This window comes from Arachis duranensis, chromosome 4, assembly GCF_000817695.3.
Source record: "Arachis duranensis cultivar V14167 chromosome 4, aradu.V14167.gnm2.J7QH, whole genome shotgun sequence".
Classification (NCBI taxonomy): Eukaryota; Viridiplantae; Streptophyta; class Magnoliopsida; order Fabales; family Fabaceae; genus Arachis; species Arachis duranensis.
Window position 1 is genome coordinate 110,563,459 of NC_029775.3, and position 22,542 is coordinate 110,586,000.

The window sequence follows — 22,542 nt, forward strand, 5'->3', positions numbered from 1 at the left end:
CACTTAGTTGTCAACTTCTCATAGCTCTGACCCATTTGAACTCTTACCTCTCTTCCCTTTGCGTCCCAGTTCCCACAGCACTTAGTTCTCATAGTTCTTGGCACAAGTTTCTCAATATGTTACATACTTACATGTATCATTACCAAGCCTAGATCTCTTCAGCTAAATGGTTCCCCAGATCTGAAGCTTTTGACACACCTCATTGCATCTATCCAGCTGGGATATGAACCCAGAAATAAATGTAAATCTCCGGCTCAAACACAGCAAGTGAAGGGTGTATATATGTTTGGGGATGCTATTAATTGTTCTTTATGTCACTTTTGACTTCTTAATACACATCTTGTAATATGTCTTTTATTGTAAAAGCATGAGCAAACCATTTGTATATATTAGCTATGCTTCTGAATTCTGATAGTTCAACATTCATAGTGGAACTTATTGATTCTGCTATCGCTACTTCTCATTTACATTGTTAGTGCACTAGTTACTTAGATTAGAGAAGGTGAATCATGAGAAATGAGTATGATTTTCTCATTCATTACCGAAATGGAGGGTGATTATATACTTGATGCTTACTTCATAACAGATTTCCTACTACTCATAATTAACTAACCGATAAGAAACATAATTACACATGTCTAATTAAATTTTTTCTTCAAACAATATCTGCTTTGCATGTGCTTCCATTCAGTGATTGCGAAATCGTTTCACTTCACGGCCTTCAACTCATTGTTTTTAGGTAATTGAAGACACAAGTGTTGGGAGTTGGAAATGTGAGACAACAATGATCTTGCCAAGAGGAAAAAGGATGCTATATTTGACGTCACTCGTTAATTAGATGTTGGACATGTAGGCTCCATTTACTTTATTTTCGTGTTCATCAGTGTCCAACCATAATAATTTCTACCTGCCTTCTAATGCCATCGATGAAGACACTTTTTATACGAAGTTTTCTTGCTTTTTTACACAACTTCTAATAGTAGTAATAGGGGGAAAATATATCTTAAAATTATTATTATTATAATATTACAACCATACGATCCTAATAGTAGTATTAACAGAACACTCTGCTTGAATTGAAGCATCATTGCATCAATCCTATATTTAAATTTGTCAGAAAGATAACTTTGAAAGCTAATAATATTTTCGCTTTTTCTTTTTCCAATTTTGATTAGTTTTTGAAGAAATGAAGTATACAAATATAAGTTTGACCAAGAACTGAAGTGATTTCGTTTTTCTGGGTCTGGAAACTTAAAATTTCAGTGCTTAAAAGCTGTGGAAACCTTGGCAATGCACAAATTTAGTCCATGTCAATTTGCATCTGGTGTTATATAAATTTGAGTTTGATGTAACCATGTATGAAATGATTTAGATTTATAAAATATTAAACTGTTTGTATGTTAATATTCTAAAAAAAAGATATGGAACTAAAAAACCTTTTTATCTTTTTTTTTTTTTTTATTGTGTTCCTTATGACAGATTTTATTTTCTAGAAGCAAAGGAGACTATTAGAATTTAAACGCATTGTCATTGGTGGTAGCTAGGAACTAGGATCTAACATTTGTTACATAACCAATTTAGACTATCAAAAAATAACAAAATTCTAACTCAAAATAAGCTAACTAAGATCAACTCTGGTTAATAACTAAGCATTTTACATTTTTTTAGCAATACAAGTAAAATCAACAGTTAAAAGCTAAAGGACTCAAAGTGCAGATTTTCAGCCAAATTAAATGCCGCTACCTCCTGCCTCATTTCCTTGTGTCCAGAAACAAAAACCCCCACATTTGACCCTTTCAGTTTCAATTTTCAAAAGCAATCCTTCAAATTCAATTTCTTTTAAAATGTTTTCTTAAAATCAACTTTATTTATTGATTTAAAAAAGTCTTTATTTATTTATATATCAGATTGTATGATAAGCCATCAATTAGGCAAATTTTTACTTATTCTAAATAGGTCTCGTTGAATTTTTTCATATCAAGTCGTCTAAGCAGTAGCTTCCAGATATCATAACATAACTTTTGAATTTAATAGTACAAATAGTTTTTTAAATTGATTTCTAAATAGAAACAATAATCAAATTGGTTCGTCAAGTTTTATCCCATAATCAAATTGGTCCTCCATTGAAAATGCCAAATTGGTTCGCTTCATTTATTAATTTCTACGCGCTTTACTTGGAATGATAAAGAAGAGATGACTATATAGTTTAATTATTATTATTATTTTATTCGAAATAAATAAATAAATGAAATTCATTTACATTTGTGGGCATGTATTCGCACCCAGCAGCTTCCGCTTACTTTCCTTTCTCTCTTCACAAACAATTTGTTATTAATTAATTAACAGTTTAGTGTTAACCACATACATACGCACATACACCACAATTCACTTCTCTTCAACCTTCAAACTATGGCATCCGCCTCTTCTTCCGCTTCAATCCCACCACGACGATCATGCACCTATCACGTGTTCTTGAGTTTCAGAGGAGAAGACACTCGCACTGGCTTCACTGGCCATCTCTATGCGGCCCTCAACAGGAAGGGAATCACAACCTACAAAGATGACAAAAACCTTCGCAAAGGCCATGTTATTTCAAAAGAACTCCTCAAAGCAATTGAAGAGTCCATGTTTGCAGTCATTGTTTTCTCACGGGACTACGCTTTCTCCAGTTGGTGCTTGGACGAGCTCCAAAAGATCATTGAGTGTCAGAACCAGGTGGGACTACAGATCAAGGCAGTATTCTACGGTGTGGAGCCTTGTGATGTGAGGCACCAAAGAGGAACCTTTGAGGAAGCTTTCAAGAAACACGAAGAGCGACATGACCGTGAGAAAGTCAAGAGATGGAGAGAGGCGCTAACACAAGTTGCTGCTCATTCTGGTTGGACCTCCAAAAATAAGTAAGCTAACTAGTCATTAACTTATTACTCTTCTTATTACTACAATTTATCTGCTATAGTATTATTATTTTGTAATACTACATTTTAAATATTTTTCTAAAGCAAATAGAATGCAATGTTTAAGCAACGATGGTAACAGTATACTAAAAATTAGCCATAATGTTTAAATTTTTTTTCATATACATATCAATTTTTAATTGAAAAATAAAATTAAATAATAACTAATTATATTCTGGTTCATATGATTTGTTTTGCAAAACAGATTTAAACCATATATATCTACTCTACATTCATAATTTTCGTTCTTAGAAAAAATTTATTGTCAAATTAGCTTTTTATTTCTTTTCATTCAGTTAGACAAATCAATCTTTAATAGATTTTTTTTTCAAAAATAAATATTTGAATTAAAGTTTATAGTAATACATGGAATAATTTCTTTTCTTCTTCAACGTAGATACAATCACACTGTGAACGAATTACTATAAAATTGAGTTTAAATATAATGATGGAATAATAATTATAATTATTTTCGTCTACCACAATTTTTTTCTTGAAATTACATATTAAATAAAGATCTCGCTCGTAATAAAATAATATGATACCACACTGGAATTAATTTAAATAATATTAATATTTTTAAATTAATTATATTATATAATATAAATTTAAAAATATTATATTATTTAAAAATTAATGAGATAATATGTGGGTTAATGTTAAAATTTTTGAATTATTATAGTTTCAATATAGATATTAATTATATTTAATCATTATTTTTTAATTTAATAGAATAATAATAGCTATTAAATTTAATTATTTTGTATCATTATTATATAGAAATTTTTTTTTATTTTGTAAAATTATAAAATTACCATCTATATAAAATTACTGGCGTGACACAATCATAAAAACCAATATGTCATCATAAGCTCATTTTATATAATAGATTTGTATCAATTTTTATATGATAAAAATAGATAGAATGTTGTTGATAATAAATGCTAAAAATACAACGTAATAATCCAAATTAATTCCAAAAAATATTTTTTTTGTAAAAATAAATTAAATTTTAACAAAATTTAACTATTAAATTAGTCTCTAATTTTATATTTGATTGTTATCAATGGCTAAGAGAAGGAGGGTTGAATCTTAGTCCCATTTTTTCTTAGTAACACTTGCTGGCTTTTGAATTAACTTCCGGAGACTTTTTTTGCTTTTTGTCTCATACCTAGCCACGAGACTTTTTCTTTTTATCTCATAATCAGGCAAGAGATATTTTTCAGTTTTATCTCGTATGCAACAGAAACAGAGATGGAGTAGAAGAGAAAGAGAGAATCACACCACGAAGTATCCTGATTCAGCTGCCAAGTGCAATGCAGCCTATATCCAGTCTCCATTACAACAATGATAAAATTTCACCATAATCATCATGATTACATACACCAATTCTCCCTAGGAACTACCCTTCCTATCTGGGACAAGTCCAGAATCTAACCCCAATCCTGAACTTGACTTGGTCACCTACCAAGTTTTCAACTGCTAAGTGCTAACCCAACTTGTAAGGGGATTCCCACAAAATCATGAAACACAACACAGATGTACAAAGGACCTCTAAGGACATCTATGGCTTTTTCTTTTAATTTTGTATACTCTGCTTTTTTCCGCTCTATGACTTTTTCTTACAAACCTCAATGTTTGCCTTTTTCCATGAGACTCAAGACAGACAAAACTAAACAGAAAAATACAAAATGAAGAACATTGAAGGAGAAGAACTTCTCTTAGCCTGAGTAGCTATAAAAATACTGTGCTTTCACTCTTTTCCTTGCTTCAAGCCTTGGCTGTTCTCCCTTATTTATAGAAGGGGAAGCTTCCAAGGTTGAAACTCTTGAACCGAGCTAAACTTCTTCTTCTTCAAGCAAAAACCGGTTCGGCCAGAGAGAAAGGAGAGGAAACCGAATGTAAAACCCAACATGCAATTACCTTTGTGTCTTCCCTTCACACCAATCTTCATCAATCTGGGCCTTCCATCTTGACTTGCACTCCAAGAAGGATTCCTAGTCCTTGATGAGTCCTTGATGCTTGACAGCTCCTCCTGCTCTAATCTTTTGCCTCTTCCTCCACGTAGCTACAGTAGCTACCTCCTGTGGTGGTTGATCAAAAGTAGAGACGAGCCATGCTTTCCAGGGATCTTCTTCCTCTGACCGAATAGATCTTCTTCCATTTTCGGATCTGGAGTGCTTGAGGTTTCCTCACCACTTCTTATCATAAGTGGCAAAGATCTCAGCCACAACATACTTCAGATTTTTTTTTTCTTGATGCCATCATCACAATGGCTTCATGCTTGCTCCTAGCTTCTTCTTCTTTCTTCTTATAGCTTGTTTGTGCTTCCATCTTTCCTGATGGATGTAACCGAATTCTAAAGAGAGAGAAGAAAGAGTAGAAAGAAAAGCAAAGCTATGGAAATAATGAGTGTTATCAAAATAAAATCAATTAAGACCAACTTCCCATGCTTTTTGCCTGATAGCGTGTAAGCTTCAATTAATACCATCAAATCACTAAGCATTCAATCTTTGCTTTCTTTTCTTTTAATTTTCGGACCAAGCATATTTGGTCTTGTACCAAGACTTTATTTTTAGGCTTTGTTTACTAAGATTCTGGCCCAATTAATAGAATACTGCTTCAGCCATAACACCTTAAACATTTTTGAACTAAGGCTGAATATTAGATTCACATTGGGCTTGCTAATTTTTCTTTCTTTTCAGCCCAGCACAAAATCTGCAAGTAATCAAAATTATTAATTAGCAAATATGAAATTAAAGCTCAAATTAATAATTTTGTAATTAATTATATTAATAATATTTGATCATCATCAATTTAATTTGGAGTTTTTCAAACTCATCAATCTCCCCCTTGATGACAAACATTATTAAAACTTAAAATAGAAAGAGATTAAAGATTAAAGTACTCCCTTTGAAGATTAGGATTCCTCCCCATTTCCAACTGTTACCTAGCTCCCCCTAAATATATGCCATTTTACCAAAGGAAGCTTTACCTATAACTTTTAAAAACAAGCTTAAGGCAACTATGTATTCAACATATGAAATATTTAAATCATGTTGAACCGCTTGATTTATGAGCATAAGTGAAGTGATAAGCAAAACTGATTTGTTATCATATAAATATTTTTCTGCTCAATACAAACATAATGTTTAAGTACAGAGTACATAGCACCCAAAAACACATTTGATAATTCTCAAAAAGTTGCTGCCAAATCATTTGATTAAGTAAAGAAAAAATTCCAGCCATCATATCAGAGCTAAAAAATATCAGTTTATGGCAAGAAAAACTTTTTCAATCAACCAGAATCATATCAGAGCAAAAAAATTATCCAGCATTCATTCAACATATCAGAGCACAAGAGAATTATCAAACATAACTAAGTTCCAAATGTAGCAAACATTTCAACAAAACAAATCATAATCATTAGAACATAGAGTTTATGCATAGGGGTAATCATGAATCAAAAATGATTTCAGCCCCTGTTTCTTTCAATTTTTCAGCTTTTCCTCCCCCTTTTGTCATCAATGGGGAACCTGCAAAAACAAATAGCAATGGTATGCAAATAACTAGAACCAGAATATCCAAGAGTTTAACACAATAACAGTGATCCAGAGTATCCAACAGCATACAAAATACCAAAATAACAAAACAGAGCCAGAGTTCAACAAGTGACAAATAGATCAATCATAAAAAAGGTTATACTCAGAGCCAGATTCATCATTTTCATCAGCAGCCCCATGTCTTTTTCAAGATTCTGAAGCATCAGATTCACTCTTTTTTTACATTTGGTCCAGGCTTTTTCATTCTCATATGCCTGCTTTCGAGCAGCCTTGTAGGATTGCACCATTAATTTTGACATATTTGAGATTTCAGTGAGGACCTCTTTGATGGATTCTCCAACCTTTGCTGGCTCGGTAGGGCGACTTTCTAGATCACTCTCAGAAGATGCAGTTGGCACAGAGCGTTTGCCTTTGTTGCCTTTCATAGAACCCGAAACACCTCCTCCCTTTATTATGGAAACTTTGTTTTCTACAGCCTCATTAGTTAGGTCAACATTAAAATATTCAAAGATGCATGTAAGAAATATTCCATAGAGAAGATTAGCCTTTTTGTTACTTCTAACACACTCCCACATGTGTCTCACCATGAGATATGCAAAAGAGATAGGAGATGAAGTAATAATAGCAAAAAGCACTAAAGTATCATAAACAATTACTCTGTGGTGTGAACCACTCTGAGGCATCAGAATGTGAGTGATGATTCTGTGAAGAAGCGCTCTTTTAGGACCAAGAGCCTTGTGAGTCAGAATCGTGCCATCCAAAGCAGAGAAGTTTTCGCAAGTTTGATTCACAGCAATCTGGTACGTGACCCCTACTTTACGAGTCCCATTTTTTCATCATATAAGCAGCTGCTCCTTCATCAACATATCCCAAAGCAGCACTGATTATTTCTCTGTTTAGAGACATGTGAACCCGCTTGACATATAAATGAATAGCGCCATCAATAAACCTCATGTTTGCATATAACTCACGAACCAAGGCAGGGTACACAGGTTTCTGAATGCTGAACAAGGGAGTCCATTTCAGATTATAAAAGAGAGTGATAAAGTTGATTCCTTTTGCAGCAAGGGATTCCAAGTTCATTATATGGGATGCACATAAGTGACGCTTCTTCAGGACTTCATTATGAAACTCATATGAAGCACATGAATTGAATCTTCCTGGATCAAAGTGTAAGTGACCTTTGTTGTACTTATTCTTGCAATCAATTGATTCCGAATTTGGTGGTTCCCTGGTGTTACGAAGCACGTAAGCTTTTCCTCACTGAGAGCTGCGGCCAAAAGCATGTGGAGTTGCTTTCTTTGGAGGTGAATGAGGTAGAGAGGATTCATCTTCTTCTTCGATCACTGGTTCCTTTTCCTTTCCTTTCTTTCGAGATGACTGCCTTGGATGAATAACCTTCTTTCTCATAGTTTCGGTTGAGTAGGAGGATGGTGATGAGGAGGACGTTGAGTGTATGTGAATGTGAATATGTGTTTGAGGGGTAGAAGATAATGGAGGATTTTTGGTGAAAGGGGTTCGGCTACTTCTCTTTGGTGCAACCTTTTTTTCAGGTTATGAAAAATAGAGAAGGGAGAGGGAAGATGAAGAGAGATCGAAGAGATTGGAGAGAGGTGGGGGTTATGAGAGCATTTAATGCTGAGTAGAGAGAGAAGGTTAATGGTTAATGGACCATTAAGTGGCACGGTTATCCAAGGAAAGAGTTTAAAATTAAAAATGAAAGGTTAGCTCCTAGAATCAAGGGATGAGGGAAGGAAAAAGATTTTGATTTGACAACAACTCCTTCCTACAAGCTTTGATATGACAACTTCCCTAAAGGTATGATTAAAAAATTTTGAGGAACAAAAGGAAATGGGCCAGAGTAATGGATGGTCAAAGAAGATTTGGTTGGGCCCATGATCATTAATATCAGAATCAGTCTCCCCCTGTATCAATGGCCAGTTCATCACGTCCTCAAATTTGTCTCCTGCTTTCCTACGAGACAAAACCAAACAGAATAAAAAATTTCACAAATTGTCAATATAATTTAATTCTAACATTCCTAGACTATTTCTTAGAGAGCAGAATATGTCTTCACACAAGGGTTTAGTAAAGATGTTAGCAAGTTGTTCTTTGGATTTTACAAATTGAATATCAATAGTACCCTTTTGTACATGTTTTCTAATAAAATGATATTTGATTTCAATGTGCTTGGTTCTTGAGTGCAGAATAGGGTTTTTAGAAATGTTTATAGCACTCATATTGTCACAAAACAAGGGTATACTATTGATTTTTAATTTGTAATCCTCCAACTGAGTTTTCAACTAAATTAATTGTGAACAACATGCAGATGCAGAAATATATTCAGCTTCGGCTGTGGATAGAGCCACTGTGGCTTATTTTTTGCTAGACCACATGTTAAGTGAGCTTCCAAGGAAGCAACACATGCCAGATGTGCTCCTTCTATCCACCCGATCTCCCGCATAATCTGCATCACAAAATCCCACTGCACAAGAATCATCAGATTTAGGATACCATAAGCCATATTCACATATTCCCTTATATATCTAATGATGCGTTTAACGGCCGAAAGATGGGATTCCTTTGGGTGAGATTGAAATCTCGAACATACACCCACACTTTGAATAATATCCGGTCTAGAGGAGGTAAGATACATGAGTGAACCTATCATTCCTCTATACCATATTTCATCCATATCTTTGCCATCATCATCCTTTTCAAGTTTAGTGTTTGGATGCATAGGTGTTCGCATAGGTTTGGAATTTTCTAGGCCAAATATTTTGATTAATTCTTTAGCATACTTTCCTTGGTGAATAAAAGTGCCACTAGGAGTTTGTTTAATTTAGAGACCAAGAAAGAATGTTAGTTCTCCAATTAAACTCATTTCAAACTCACTAGTCATAAGTTTTCCAAACTCTTCACACAAGGATTCATTGACCGATCTAAAGACTATATCATCCACATAAATTTGAACAAGAAGAATATCATCATTAGATGCTTTAATAAATAAAGTAGTATATCATCCACATAAACTTGAACTAGGAGTATATCATCATTAGATGCTTTAATGAATAAAGTTGTGTCTGTGGTACCCCTTTGAAAGTGATTTTCCAACAAGAAGGCACTAAGCCTTTCATACCAAGCTCTTGGAGCTTGCCTAAGGCCATAAAGGGCCTTTGAAAGTTTGAAAACATGATTTGAAAATTCTTTATCTTCAAAACCGGGGGGTTGTGCCACAAACACTTCTCTATCTATAAAGCCATTAAGGAAAGCACATTTGACATCCATTTGGAACATTTTAAAATCTTTATGGGCAGCATAGGCAAGAAGCAACCTAATTGCTTCCATTCTTACTACCGGAGCAAAAGACTCATCAAAATCAATACCCTCTTCTTGGTCATAACCTTGGGCCACTAATCTAGCCTTGTTACGAACAACCTTACCGTCCTCACCCAATTTATTTTTGAAAACCCACTTAGTACCCGTTACCTTCTTACCATTCGGAAGAGGTACTAGTGTCCAAACATCATTCTTGTCAAATTGAGCCAGTTCTTCTTGCATGGCTTTGACTCAAGAAGGATCTTCAAGAGCTTGCTTCACATTATTAGGCTCCATTTGTGACAAGAAAGCAAGATTGCTTTGTTTGGTTTGTTTTTTGGTTGAGGATCTTATTGTTACACCTTGTGAGGGATCACCAATGATAAAGTCATGAGGATAACCCCTCATGGACTTCCATTCTCTTGGTTTCCGGAGTGATGTTGAGCTTTGATGAGCTTCAGCGAGTTGTTCTATTCCAGATTCTCTTGCTGGCTCAGGAGACAAAATAGAAATGTCTCCTCCATCCTGATGAGACAAAATTGGACGGACAGATTCTTCAATTGGGATCAATTTGGGATTTTCTTCACTCGCTTCCTTGTTGATAGCATCTTCACAATCTGTATCATCTTCTACCACAACACTGAAAATTGAATTAGAATCACAAAAAGATACGTGTATGGATTCCTCTATGATTCTATGTTCTTTGAGGTAAATTCTATAAGCCTTACTAGTGGTGGAGTATCCAACGAACATTCCCTCATAGGCTTTTGGATCAAATTTACCAAGATTTTCTTTATTGTTAAGTACAAAATATTTGCATCCAAAAACATGGAAATACTTAAGATTAGGAGGGGTTCCTTTCCATAGCTCATAAGGAGTTTTCTTTAACCCTTTTCTAATGATAGTCCTATTCAAAATATAACAAGCTGTATTTACAGCTTCAGCCCATAGAAATTTTGGAACCTTATTTTCACATAACATAGCGCTAGTCATTTCTTGAAGGCTTCTATTCCTTCTTTCAACCACCCCATTTTTTTGAGGGGTTCTAGGGCATGAAAAGTTATGACCAATTCCAAAATCATCACAGAATTTTTCAAAATCTTGATTTTCAAATTCTTTTTCGCGATCACTTCTTAAGTGGGCTATTTTCAAATCTTTTTCATTTTGAATTCTTTTGCAAAGGGTTGAGAAGGCATTAAAAGCATCATTCTTATGAGTAAGAAAAAGTACCCAACCGAATCTAGAGTAATCATCCACTACCACTAAACCATAGTGTTTGCCTCCTAAACTTTGAGTTCTTGTTGGACCAAAAAGATCAGTATGTAATATTTCTAATGGCTTCTTGGTTGAAATTCCATCTTTTGGTTTAAAAGAGGATTTTACTTTTTTGCCTAATTGGCAAGCATCACAAGTAAGATCCTTATCAAATTTAATATTTGGAATTCCTCTAACCAAGTTTTTCTTGACTAGCTTAGAAATTTGGTACATGCTAGCATGATCCAATTTCTTATGCCAAAGCCATTTTTCAGATTCAAGAGAGGTAAACATGTCATTTTTTGATCTTTCAAATTGTCAAGAGTCAATCCATACACATTATTGCACCTTTTAGCCTCAAACAAAATATTCCCAGATTTTTCACAAATAACTAAACACACCAATTTTCTAAAAATAACTTCATATCCAAGATCACATAATTGGCTAACACTTAGTAAGTTATGTTTCAAACCACCAACAAGAAGAACATCATTTATAGAAGAAGAGAAACTTTTACCAACTTTTCTAATGGCCACTATTTTTTCTTTACCATAATCACCGAAAGTGACAAACCCTCCATCATACTCATCAAGTTTAGTGAAAAAGGTTGCCTTTCCGGTCATATGCCTAGAGCATCCGCTGTCCATGTACCACATATTGTCCTTCCGCTTGGATGCTAGACACACCTACAAAATAAGCTCAGGTGACCTTAGGTATCCAAATCTTTTTAGATCCTTTAACGTTAAACCATCTCCTTTGTCCCAAGCCATTGTAATCACAAACAACTTTACAAACTTTGTTTCCAATCATTCTTTCAATAAAAAAAACATTGAATGGGAAAGTGACAATTCCGGTTGCACAATCTACAAAACCTTGGAGTTGTTGTTTTGTTAAAACTTGTTGGGTTTTGAAACCTTATATCATTAGAAGATGAAGCCATGTTTACAAAAGAAGGTTTCTCAACATATTTCAAAGTTTTATGAAAATCCAGAACAGCTTTATCATAAAGAGGTTTTTGACTAGCCAAGATTTGATTTAGATTTTCAGAACTTTGAGTAAACTTGGCTAAGTCTTCTTTAAGTCTTCTTATCTCTTTATGCAACCAATCATTCTCTTCAAAGTAATTCAGATTTGCAGTCACAAAATGGTGAAATTCACAACTTTTAAGTTGAGCTTTTAACTGCTTGTTTTCTTCAATAAGTTCAACGGCAGTTTCAGTCTCCCTTAATTTATCTTTGAGAAAACTATTTTCAGCTTTAAGAATGGTGATTTGTAATTCAAGATCTTGGTTATCAAGCAAGAAGCATCTAATTTTTTTTCAGAAAGGTGGTCTATCATGAGGTGAAGATCTTCAGTGTCAGGGTTATGAAAAACTACATGTTCAACATGATCTGCCATGAGACATGGTTGGGACTTAGTTTCTGATTCTTCATCATCTTCTGAGTCATTTTCCAAGTCCTCCCAAGAAGCCATTAGTCCCTTTTTCTTTCCCCTTTTTGGCTTCTCCTCCTTCTTCAACTTAGGGCAATCGGATTTGAAGTGCCCCGTCTCTTTGCAGTTGTAGCATATCACCTTGCTGAAATATTTCTTTTGTTTCCTTGAGCTGCTTCCCTTGCTTCTCTCCTTCAGTTTCACCATTTTCTTGAATTTTTTGCAAACAAAACAAATTCATTTTCAGAGGAATTATCACTGGATTCATCATCCATGGGGTTAGAAACAGATGTAAGAGCTATTCCTTTTCTTTTTGAATCTTTTTTCAAATAAGTATTTTTAAAAGCAAGTAAATTTCCTCTCAAATCATCATATGTCATAGAGTCAAGACCACTATTCTCAGATATTATTAATGTCTTAGTTTTCCACTCTTTTGTAAGACTTCTCAAAACTCTCCTCACAAGCACAGATTCAGGATACTTTATCCCCATAGCATCCAAGCCAACAATGATGATGTTGAATCTTTCAAACATTTCATCTATTGATTTTTCTTCCTTCGTTGAGAACATTTCATATTCTCTGTTCAGCATATTTATCCTTGTCTTCTTCACTATGGTGGTTCCTTCATGAGTGACTTGAAGTTTGTCCCAGATTTCCTTTGCCGTTGTGCATCGTGATACCCGTCGGTACTCCTCGAAGCTGATTGCACAGTTGAGCAAGTTGATAGCCTTGGCATTGAGCTCCACCTTCTTTCTGTCTTTCAGTCCAACTGGCTTCGGCTTTAAGAGAGACTACTCCTTTGGCACTTGTGGTGGTTGGAAATTGAGGACCCTCCAGAATGATCTTCCAGAGTCTGTAATCTACTGCTTGCACAGAAATCTTCATTCTCTCATTCCAATAGGTGTAGTTCTTCCCATTGAAAAGAGGGGTCTGTTGCTTGACTGTCCTTCTGTCAGATTATAGGACACCAGGTTTGAGCCACTGTTTTCTGCCATCTGAATTTTTTCTCCAAGCTGCAAAGCTTGATCTCTTTGAGACTAAGCTCTGATACGAATTTATGGTTATCAGTGGCTAAGAGAAGGGGGTTGAATCTTAGCCCTATTTTTGCTTAGTAACACTTGCTGGCCTTTGAATTAACTTCTGGAGACTTTTTTTGCTTTTTGTCTCGTACCTAGCCACGAGACTTTTTCTTTTTATCTCGTAACCAGGTAAAAGATATTTTTCAGTTTTATCTCGTATGCAGCAGAAACAGAGATGGAGTAGAAGAGAAAGAGAGAATCACACCACGAAGTATCCTGGTTCAGCTGCCAAGTGCAATGCAGCTTACATCCAGTCTCTATCACAACAATGATGAAATTTCACTATAATCATCATGATTACATACACCAATTCTCCCTAGGAACTACCATTCCTATCTAGGACAAGTCCAGAATCTAACCCCAATCCTGAACTTGACTTGGTCACCTACCAAACTTTCAACTGCTAAGTGCTAACCCAACTTGCAAGGGGATTCCCACAGAATCATGAAACACAACACAGATGTACAAAGGACTTCTAAGAACAACTATGGATTTTTCTTTTAATTTTGTATACTCTCTCTTTTTTCGCTCTATGGCTTTTTCTTACAAACCTCACTGTTTGCCTTTTTCCATGAGACTCAAGACAGACAAAACTAAACAAAAAAATACAAAATGAAGAACATTGAAGGAGAAGAACTTCTGTTAGCTTGGGTAGCTATAAGAATACTGTACTTTCACTCTTTTTCTTGCTTCAAGCCCTGGCTGTTCTCCCTTATTTATAGAAGGAGAAGCCTCCAAGGTTGAAACTCTTGAACCAAGCTAAACTTCTTCTTCTTCAATCAAAAATCGGTTTGGCCAGAGAGAGAGGAGAGGAAACCGAATGTAAAACCCAACATGCAATTACCTCTGTGTCTTCCCTTCACACCAATCTTCATCAATCCGGGCCTTCCATCTTCACTTGCACTCCAAGAAGGATTTCTAGCCCTTGATGAGTCCTTGATGCTTGACAGCTCCTCCTGCAGTAATCTTCTGCCTCTTCCTCCACGTAGCTACAGTAGCTACCTCCTGTGGTGATTGATCAAAAGTAGAGACGAGTCATGCTTCCGAGGGATCTTCTTCCTCTGACCGAATGGATCTTCTTTCATTTTCAGATCTGGAGTGCTTGAGGCTTCCTCACCACTTCTTACCATAAGTGGCAAAGATCTCAGCCACAACATACTTCAGATTTTTTTTTCTTGATGCCATCATCACAATGGCTTCATACTTGCTCCTAGCTTCTTCTTCTTTCTTCTGATAGCTTGTTTGTGCTTCCATCTTTCCTGATGGATGTGACCGAATTCTGAAGAGAGAGAAGAGAGAGTAGAAAGAAAAGCAAAGCTATGGAAGTAATGAGTGTTATCAAAATAAAATCAATTAAGACCAACTTCTCATGCTTTTTTCCTAACTAAGAATAATTCAATGAATCAGGTATCAAATTAAAATAAATTTATAAAAATATATATCAAATGAATAAATTACCTGAAAAATATATATAGCTTATTACAAATAACTTTTGTAAAAGAAAATTGTTTCTGTAAACTTCAGTTGTTTTGTGTTGTATTGTCTTCCTTTATCTTATTACAAAATTTCTTTTTTATTATAAAACTTGTTGCTTTATTTTTCTTATGTATTGCTAGACTTACAAAGAAATTCTCTTTTCCTAAACAGGGACGAAGCAGTACTTGTGGAAAATATTGCTCAACATATATTTGAAATATTGATTCCTAAGTTGCCATCTTCAATGAAGAATCTTGTGGGAATTAATTCAAGAGTGAAACAAGTGATTACTCTCCTAGGCCTTGGATTGAATGATGTTCGCTTTATAGGCATATGGGGAATGGGTGGCATGGGTAAGACCACTATTGCTAGAGCTGTCTTTGAAACCATTCGATGTAGATTTGAAGTTACTTGCTTTCTTGCCGATGTAAGGGAGAACTGTGAGAAAAAAGATATTACTCACTTGCAAAAGCAACTTCTTGATCAAATGAATATAAGTTCAAATGCTGTTCATAACAAGTATGATGGGAGGACAGTAATTCAAAACTCTTTACATCTGAAAAAGGTACTTCTTGTTGTTGATGATGTAAATCATGAAAAACAATTAGAGGATTTGGCTGGGGAGCGAGATTGGTTTGGTCCTGGAAGCAGAATAATAATTACAACTAGAGACGTAGAGGTGCTAAAGGGACCAGAGGTGCATGAAACTTATAAGGTTGAAGGGTTAGTGGAAAGTGAAGCCCTTAACCTCTTTTGTCTGAAAGCCTTTAAACAGCAGGAGCCTACAGAAGGGTTTTTGGATTTGTCTGAAGAAGTGGTCAAGTACAGTGGTGGTCTTCCATTGGCACTCAAAGTGTTGGGTCCCTATCTTAATGGTAGACCTACTATTGCGGTTTGGTATAGTGCTATTGAAAGAATAAAGAAGTCTTCACATTCTGAAATTATTGATGTATTGAAAATAAGCTATGAGGGTTTAGAAGATACAGAAAAGGATATTTTTCTAGATATTGCTTGTTTCTTTAAAGGATGGGAGAAACATCATGTAACAGAGATATTAAAAAGATGTGGTCATGATGCTGAAATCGGTATTGATATTTTGATTAATAGATCATTGATCACTATAGACAAATATGATTATGATTATTGGTTGGGGATGCATGATCTGCTTGAAGAAATGGGCAAACGAATTGTAATTCAGGAATCTCAGAATGATGTTTGTAAGCGTAGCAGATTGTGGTGTTTGGAGGATGTTGAATTTGTACTTACTCAAAAGAAAGTAAGTGTCGATTTTTCTCAAGTATAGGATGCATAGAATTAAAATAAGAATTTGACAATGTCTTTGATATTATATCTAGGTAACTAAAAACTATTTTTGTTTTTATGGTTATCTCAATCAGTATAGTTTTTTCATTGGTTTTTTTAATTGTTTATTTATTTATTTACGTGTATGTGTAGAAAACTAAAGCAACTCATGGCATCGTTTTACATAAGAAGTATAGTGAGACTGAAGTGAATCGGAGAGATTTATCTTTCTCAAAAATGTGCCAGTTAAAGCTTCTCATTTTAGATGGCGTGAAAGCTCCCATTCTCTGCGATATTCCTTGTACATTAAAGGTATTTCGCTGGAGATATTGTCCACTGAAAACTCTGCCCCTTACAGATCATCAACGCTATGAACTTGTTGAAATTAATCTGTCTTATAGCAAAATTGTAGAGTTATGGGATGGAAAGAAGGTAGACCTTTTCATCAACAGTTCTATCAAATTTTATTACGTAACATTTCCAGCATAAATATTAACCATGTGATATTTATTTTTTTATGTTTTTTCAGGTTCTAAAAAAGTTAGAGCACTTGTTTCTGTCATGGTGCAATCTGACGCAAACGCCAGATCTTTTTGGGGCTCCCAATCTTAAAAAACTTGATCTTTCGGGATGCGTGAAGCTGGATTATATTCACCCGTCTCTCGTACACCACAAGAGGCTTGTTGAATTGAATTTAAGTTACTGTAGAAGTCTTGAAACACTTGGAGAAAAATTGGAGATGAGTTTACTGGAAAAACTAGATCTATATGAGTGCAGTAGTTTGAGAAGACTGCCAGATCTTTCTGGGGCTCCCAATCTTAAAAAACTTGATCTTTGGCAATGCGTGAAGCTGGATTATATTCACCCGTCTCTCGCACACCACAAGAGGCTTGTTGAATTGAATTTAGGTGAATGTAGGAGTCTTGAAACACTTGGAGATAAATTGGAGATGAGTTTGCTGGAGAAACTAGATCTAAGGTTCTGCAGTAGTTTGAGAAGACTGCCAGATCTTTCGGGGGCTCCCAATCTTAAAAAACTTGATCTCGAGAAATTCGAGGAGCTGGATTATATTCACCCGTCTCTCGCACACCACAAGAGGCTTGTTGAATTGAATTTAGGTGAATGTAAGAGTCTTGAAACACTTGGACAAAAATTGGAGATGAGTTTACTGGAAAAACTAGATCTATTTGAGTGCAGTAGTTTGAGAGGACTGCCAGATCTTTCTGGGGCTCCCAATCTTAAAAAACTTAGTCTTTGGAATTGCAAGAAGCTGGATTATATTCACCCGTCTTTGGCACACCACAAGAGGATTGTTGAATTGAATTTAAGACAATGTGGGAGACTTGAAACACTTGGAGATAAATTGGAGATGAGTTCACTCGAGAAACTAGATCTATACTCCTGCAGTAGTCTGAGAAGACTGCCAGAATTTGGGGAATGCATGAAACAGTTATCGATTCTTAATCTGACAGGTACAGGTATAGAAGAGCTATCCCCAACGCTTGGAAATTTGGCTGGCGTGTCTGAGTTGTACTTAACTTGGTGCTACAAGATTACTGGTCTTCTCTTATCACTCGGATGTTTCGTTGGCCTAAAAAAGTTGGTGTTAGGTAGTCTTCCAGAGAAAACTGATGGGTTAGAGTCCCTCACAGTCAGAGCTGATTATGATGATTCTGACAGCTCATCTTTGAGTAGCCTGACCCTTTCCTCGGATATTGGCTCATCTAGAGAAGAGTCGACCCTTTCCAATGATATTGGCCACTTAGCGTCGTTGACGGATTTGGATTTATCTGAGAGCAGTTTTTTAAGAGTTCCAATAACTATCCATCAACTTCCCAGACTTACACGTCTGGATCTATCTTATTGCAAACAATTGGAGGTTTTACCAGAGCTTCCATCAAGTCTACGAGAATTAGACGCACGGGATTGTTATTCACTAGATGCATCAAATGTTGATGATGTCATATCAAAGGCGTGTTGTGGCTTTGCAGAATCATCGAGCCAAGATCGTGAAGACGTCTTGCAAATGTTGATCCATGGGAAGGAAATTCCAGCATGGTTTGAGCATCAGGAAGAAGGTAGTATTGTATCAGTGTCATTCCCGCAGAATTGCCCTTCAATTGAAACCATCGCACTTGCTCTCTGTTTCCTAATTGAAATTGAAGAAGATATTGACGCAGAAAATCCATCGGTGATCTGCAACGGTAAAGAATTCATCAACGCGAGTTTAGACGTGTTCGATTGTTCAGATCATTTGTTCATTGTGTGCGTGAACGGTTACTATTTTAGTAAGCTGTTATGCCAACACAATCGCTTCCAATTGGTAAGTTCACATTATCATTATCATCTTGATATAGGACGTAGATATGGAGCACATTGGGTGACTAAGCAAGACGTTGAAGGTTTCAAGAAAACAAAATCAAAAACTGGGAAAAGGAAAGCAACTATGGACATCATCTCACATTCTTCACCTTCTACTTCTGGGAATAAGATGCTCGTCGTTGCCCCTCCACAGTATGAACAAGAGGAAGAGCCAACCGCCACAGCAGAGGGCCCTATCCGCCATTTGGCATCTCGCAAAAGCTCTCACCCACCCCCCTTTGCATCCCAGTTCTCATAGCTCATGACAGGTTTCTCAATATATTAAATGTATGGTTCCCCAGATTTGAAGCTTTTCACATAGCTCATTGCATCCATCCAACTGCCATGTGATACCCAGAAACTTAAAAGGATATTAGTTCCCTGAGGAATTAAAGTGATCTCGATTTTCGGGTCTGTAAACTTGAAACATCAGCAAGGAGTAAATTCACTCCATGTCAATCTGCATCTGGTGTTGTGTAAATTTGAGTTTGATGTAACCATGTATGGGACTATTTGGATTCATAAATTATGAAATTGTTTGTATGTTAATATTCTAGAAAAATGATGTCAAACTAAAACCCTTTTTACCTTTTTTGTTATGTTCCTTATGAGAGATTTTATTTTCTAAGAAGCAAAAGAGACTATTAGAATGCCAACGAGTTATAGCTTAAATGGCATATTTTTTCCATACTCACCTTGAGGTCGCGAGTAACTTTGCTTCTTTGGCATTTTGTTTCTTGTTCCAAAGAACAGCTACACTTGCAACCATTGCTATAGACACACATATCACTAACATGTTGATAGAAGACTTCAAAGGGTATGAAAATATTTTACTGGTGTTATGATCAACAGGGAAAATGTAGTAATGATTAATCATCCCAATTAGGATAATGAAGATTATGAAAGAAGATGATATTATAGCACCAACCCAAACCCAACTATTTGGACCTAAAATAGTAGAAATAGGCGAGTCTTTTTGGTTAGGCTTGAACCATATGGATTGAAGGGGAATCGGATTATTATTCAGTTTAAGGTCTTCCTCTCTTGTGTGTAAGCGTCAATTTGTAGTTGCAAACTAGAAATGTCACTGTTGATTCCATAACTTGGGAGGATCATATCTAACATTGAGAGACAAGAGGTGTTATTAAATGCACAAATTAAGGTAAGTTTTGGAGTTCTGTATCTCAATTTTGTGTTTAGATATATTAGCTCTCTGATGATAGACACAAAAGGGGTGATGCCACTGCCTCCACTAATCATCACAAGAGTTTCGTGCCTGTGAACAGAAAGCAGAATTATTACTTTGTAAGAAATTATAAACAATCATTTTAGACTAAGCCAGAAGTGATGTTATTTAGAGAGTAACTGTCTTTCTAGCAACCCAAAAACACTTTTCCATAAATTGGACAAAAGCAACTCTTTGTGCCTAGATACCTTTATATCTTCCATTTTTCAATCAAGTTCATCTTAAATTGTATCAAAGGATTTGCAGTGCAGGAACCTTTCAAGTTTTGATTTTGCATCCTCCTTTAATTTGAAAACTCCCAATCTAATTGTTGTTGAAAATGATTTGTGGTCTTAATATTGGTGCAAGATTTTTTCCTTTTATAATCACGGTATGAAGGATATAAAAATAAAATTTCCATCTTGTGAAATTACTAAAAGATATGTTAATCTTGATGTCGTAATCATAGATTGAATGTACCATGCTTCACACTTTAATATTAAGTTACTAGTAAATTGCGAATTGGGATAGAATTATAGGATATAGGTATCTCATAAACTACTAAACTAGAGATTCGAACAACATATTTTTCTAAAGGTATGATACATTGATTGAAAAGGCATGGATTTATTAGGAAATTTTGTTGCTTCAAGCTAATAAATGTAATTAATTATGCTCTATAAAGTTTCATGACATTGGAGGAATCATTGAATTTCTCCTCCCATTGCTGTAACTTCTTTTATAATAAAAAAATCTCGTGACATGTTCAGGAAAATGATATATAAATTTAAAATATGTATGATGAAGTTTTATGAAGGATTAATGCAGATAATTAACTCAAGTGCTGAAGACAATTTATAATCTGGTGCAAGGACTTTTATAGTTAAGTGTTTGACATGAACAAAAGAGCTGAGATAATGGATTTATGAGACAAATATATTTGAAGATGATGTGATTGATGAAGTGATCAACTTTGGTAGAGAAGAGAGGTATGGCCCTTTTCCAAAAGCTCAATTTAATTTTGTTAGAAGAATAAATCTTGAAAGCTAATAACATTTTCACATTTTTTACAGTGTTGATTAGTTTTTGTTAGAAGAATAAATCTTGAAAGTACAACAATAAGAGTTCCCTCATGAACCTAAAGTGATCTCATTTTTTGGGTCTGGAATCTTGAAATGTCAGTTCTTAAAGGTTGTGAAAACCTCACCAATGCATAAATTTAGCCCATGTAAATATGCATCTCGTGTTGTCTTAATTTTAGTTTGATGTAACCATGTATCATGTATGAGACAATTTGGAACTAGGGTATTGGTGGTAGATCGGAACTAGGGTCTAACTTTTGTTATATAGTCAATTTACACTGTTAAAAGTAAAAAAATTTCTACCTCACAATAAACTAGCTAAGATCAATTCCTTCTAATAGCAAAAAGTTTTACATCTTCTAACAATACAAGTAATATCGCCAGTCAAAATCTAAAGAACTCAAAATGTAGATTTAGTCAAATTAGATGAGCAAACAGCTGCAACTTCTTGTCTCTTTTTTATGTGACATTGAGCTACCTTTAAGCACGAATCAAAAAGTGCAAAATTATATATTGGTAGAGAATGACATGGCTTAGATGCTAATTATCTAACTGTAGGAGAACTTAGTATTTATATTACATATTTTATTTTATAAAAAAGAATAGATCTCTAATCAAATTTGATAAAACAGTGTTTATAAAGTATAAGTTTTTTTTTTCAATTCAAAGTTATAATATAAATACAAAATGAGGAGGTCGTAATGTCGTATAAACTATGAATCATTATCTAGGAATTAAAAATCATACTTAGTTTACTTGCATATTATGTCAGAGTCTCAGATCTCTGTATATAATGCAATCAAGATTAGTAACTAGACTGTTATGACTTTACTTCTCTTCTTAATTCCTTTGAAGCCATGAAGCAAAACTCCTGCAAAGCATGGATGAACACATACATAAAAAGTTGATTCCAAAATTACCATCTTGCACAGAGAACTGTGTTGGAATGCTAAGAAAGATTGGTTTGAGTTCCGACTTATGTGGAAGAAATGATGATTTCTGGCATGGTACTATTAATGAAATAAAAAAGTGGTCTGCAGATCAAAATTTTCAAGGCATTGAAAATAAGTTATGACTATTTAATGCCAATAGAGCATAACATTTTTCTTGATATTGCTTTTTTTTTTTGAAATATTAAATACACTAACTAAATAAAAGTAAAAATTAAATACGAATGATGAAATTCATGATATAAAATGTTATCCATTATGATAAAATATATTTTTATAATTTAGAATTTCTGGATACATATAAGGAAGATTCTTGTTATGAGTTATTCCATTATAGTTAAAAGAAGACATAGCAAATGGGAGACCAATATGGTCTTATCTAGATGCAACAACCCAATTCACCTTTTTAATTATTTATTAAAGATTCACCTTTATTTTAATTTCCAGACAAATCACCAAGCAGTAGTGTGTAGTGTGTAGGCCATATCTTTAAAGATTCACCTTTACTCTGCACCCTCTCTTTTCCCTGTAGTGTGTAGGCCATATC

At 34.9% G+C, this 22,542-nt stretch overlaps 1 protein-coding gene across 1 annotated transcript; it reads left to right on the forward strand.

Moving 5' to 3' along the window:
* Window positions 1-2,252: 2,252 nt before the first annotated feature.
* Window positions 2,253-19,378, forward strand: LOC107485877 (disease resistance protein Roq1-like). Its single transcript, XM_052259899.1, has 4 exons — window positions 2,253-2,897; window positions 15,247-16,351; window positions 16,531-16,809; window positions 16,907-19,378. The coding sequence occupies exons 1-4, from the start codon at window positions 2,410-2,412 to the stop codon at window positions 18,995-18,997; spliced, it is 3,963 nt and encodes a 1,320-aa protein (XP_052115859.1). The 5' UTR covers window positions 2,253-2,409; the 3' UTR covers window positions 18,998-19,378.
* Window positions 19,379-22,542: the final 3,164 nt, after the last annotated feature.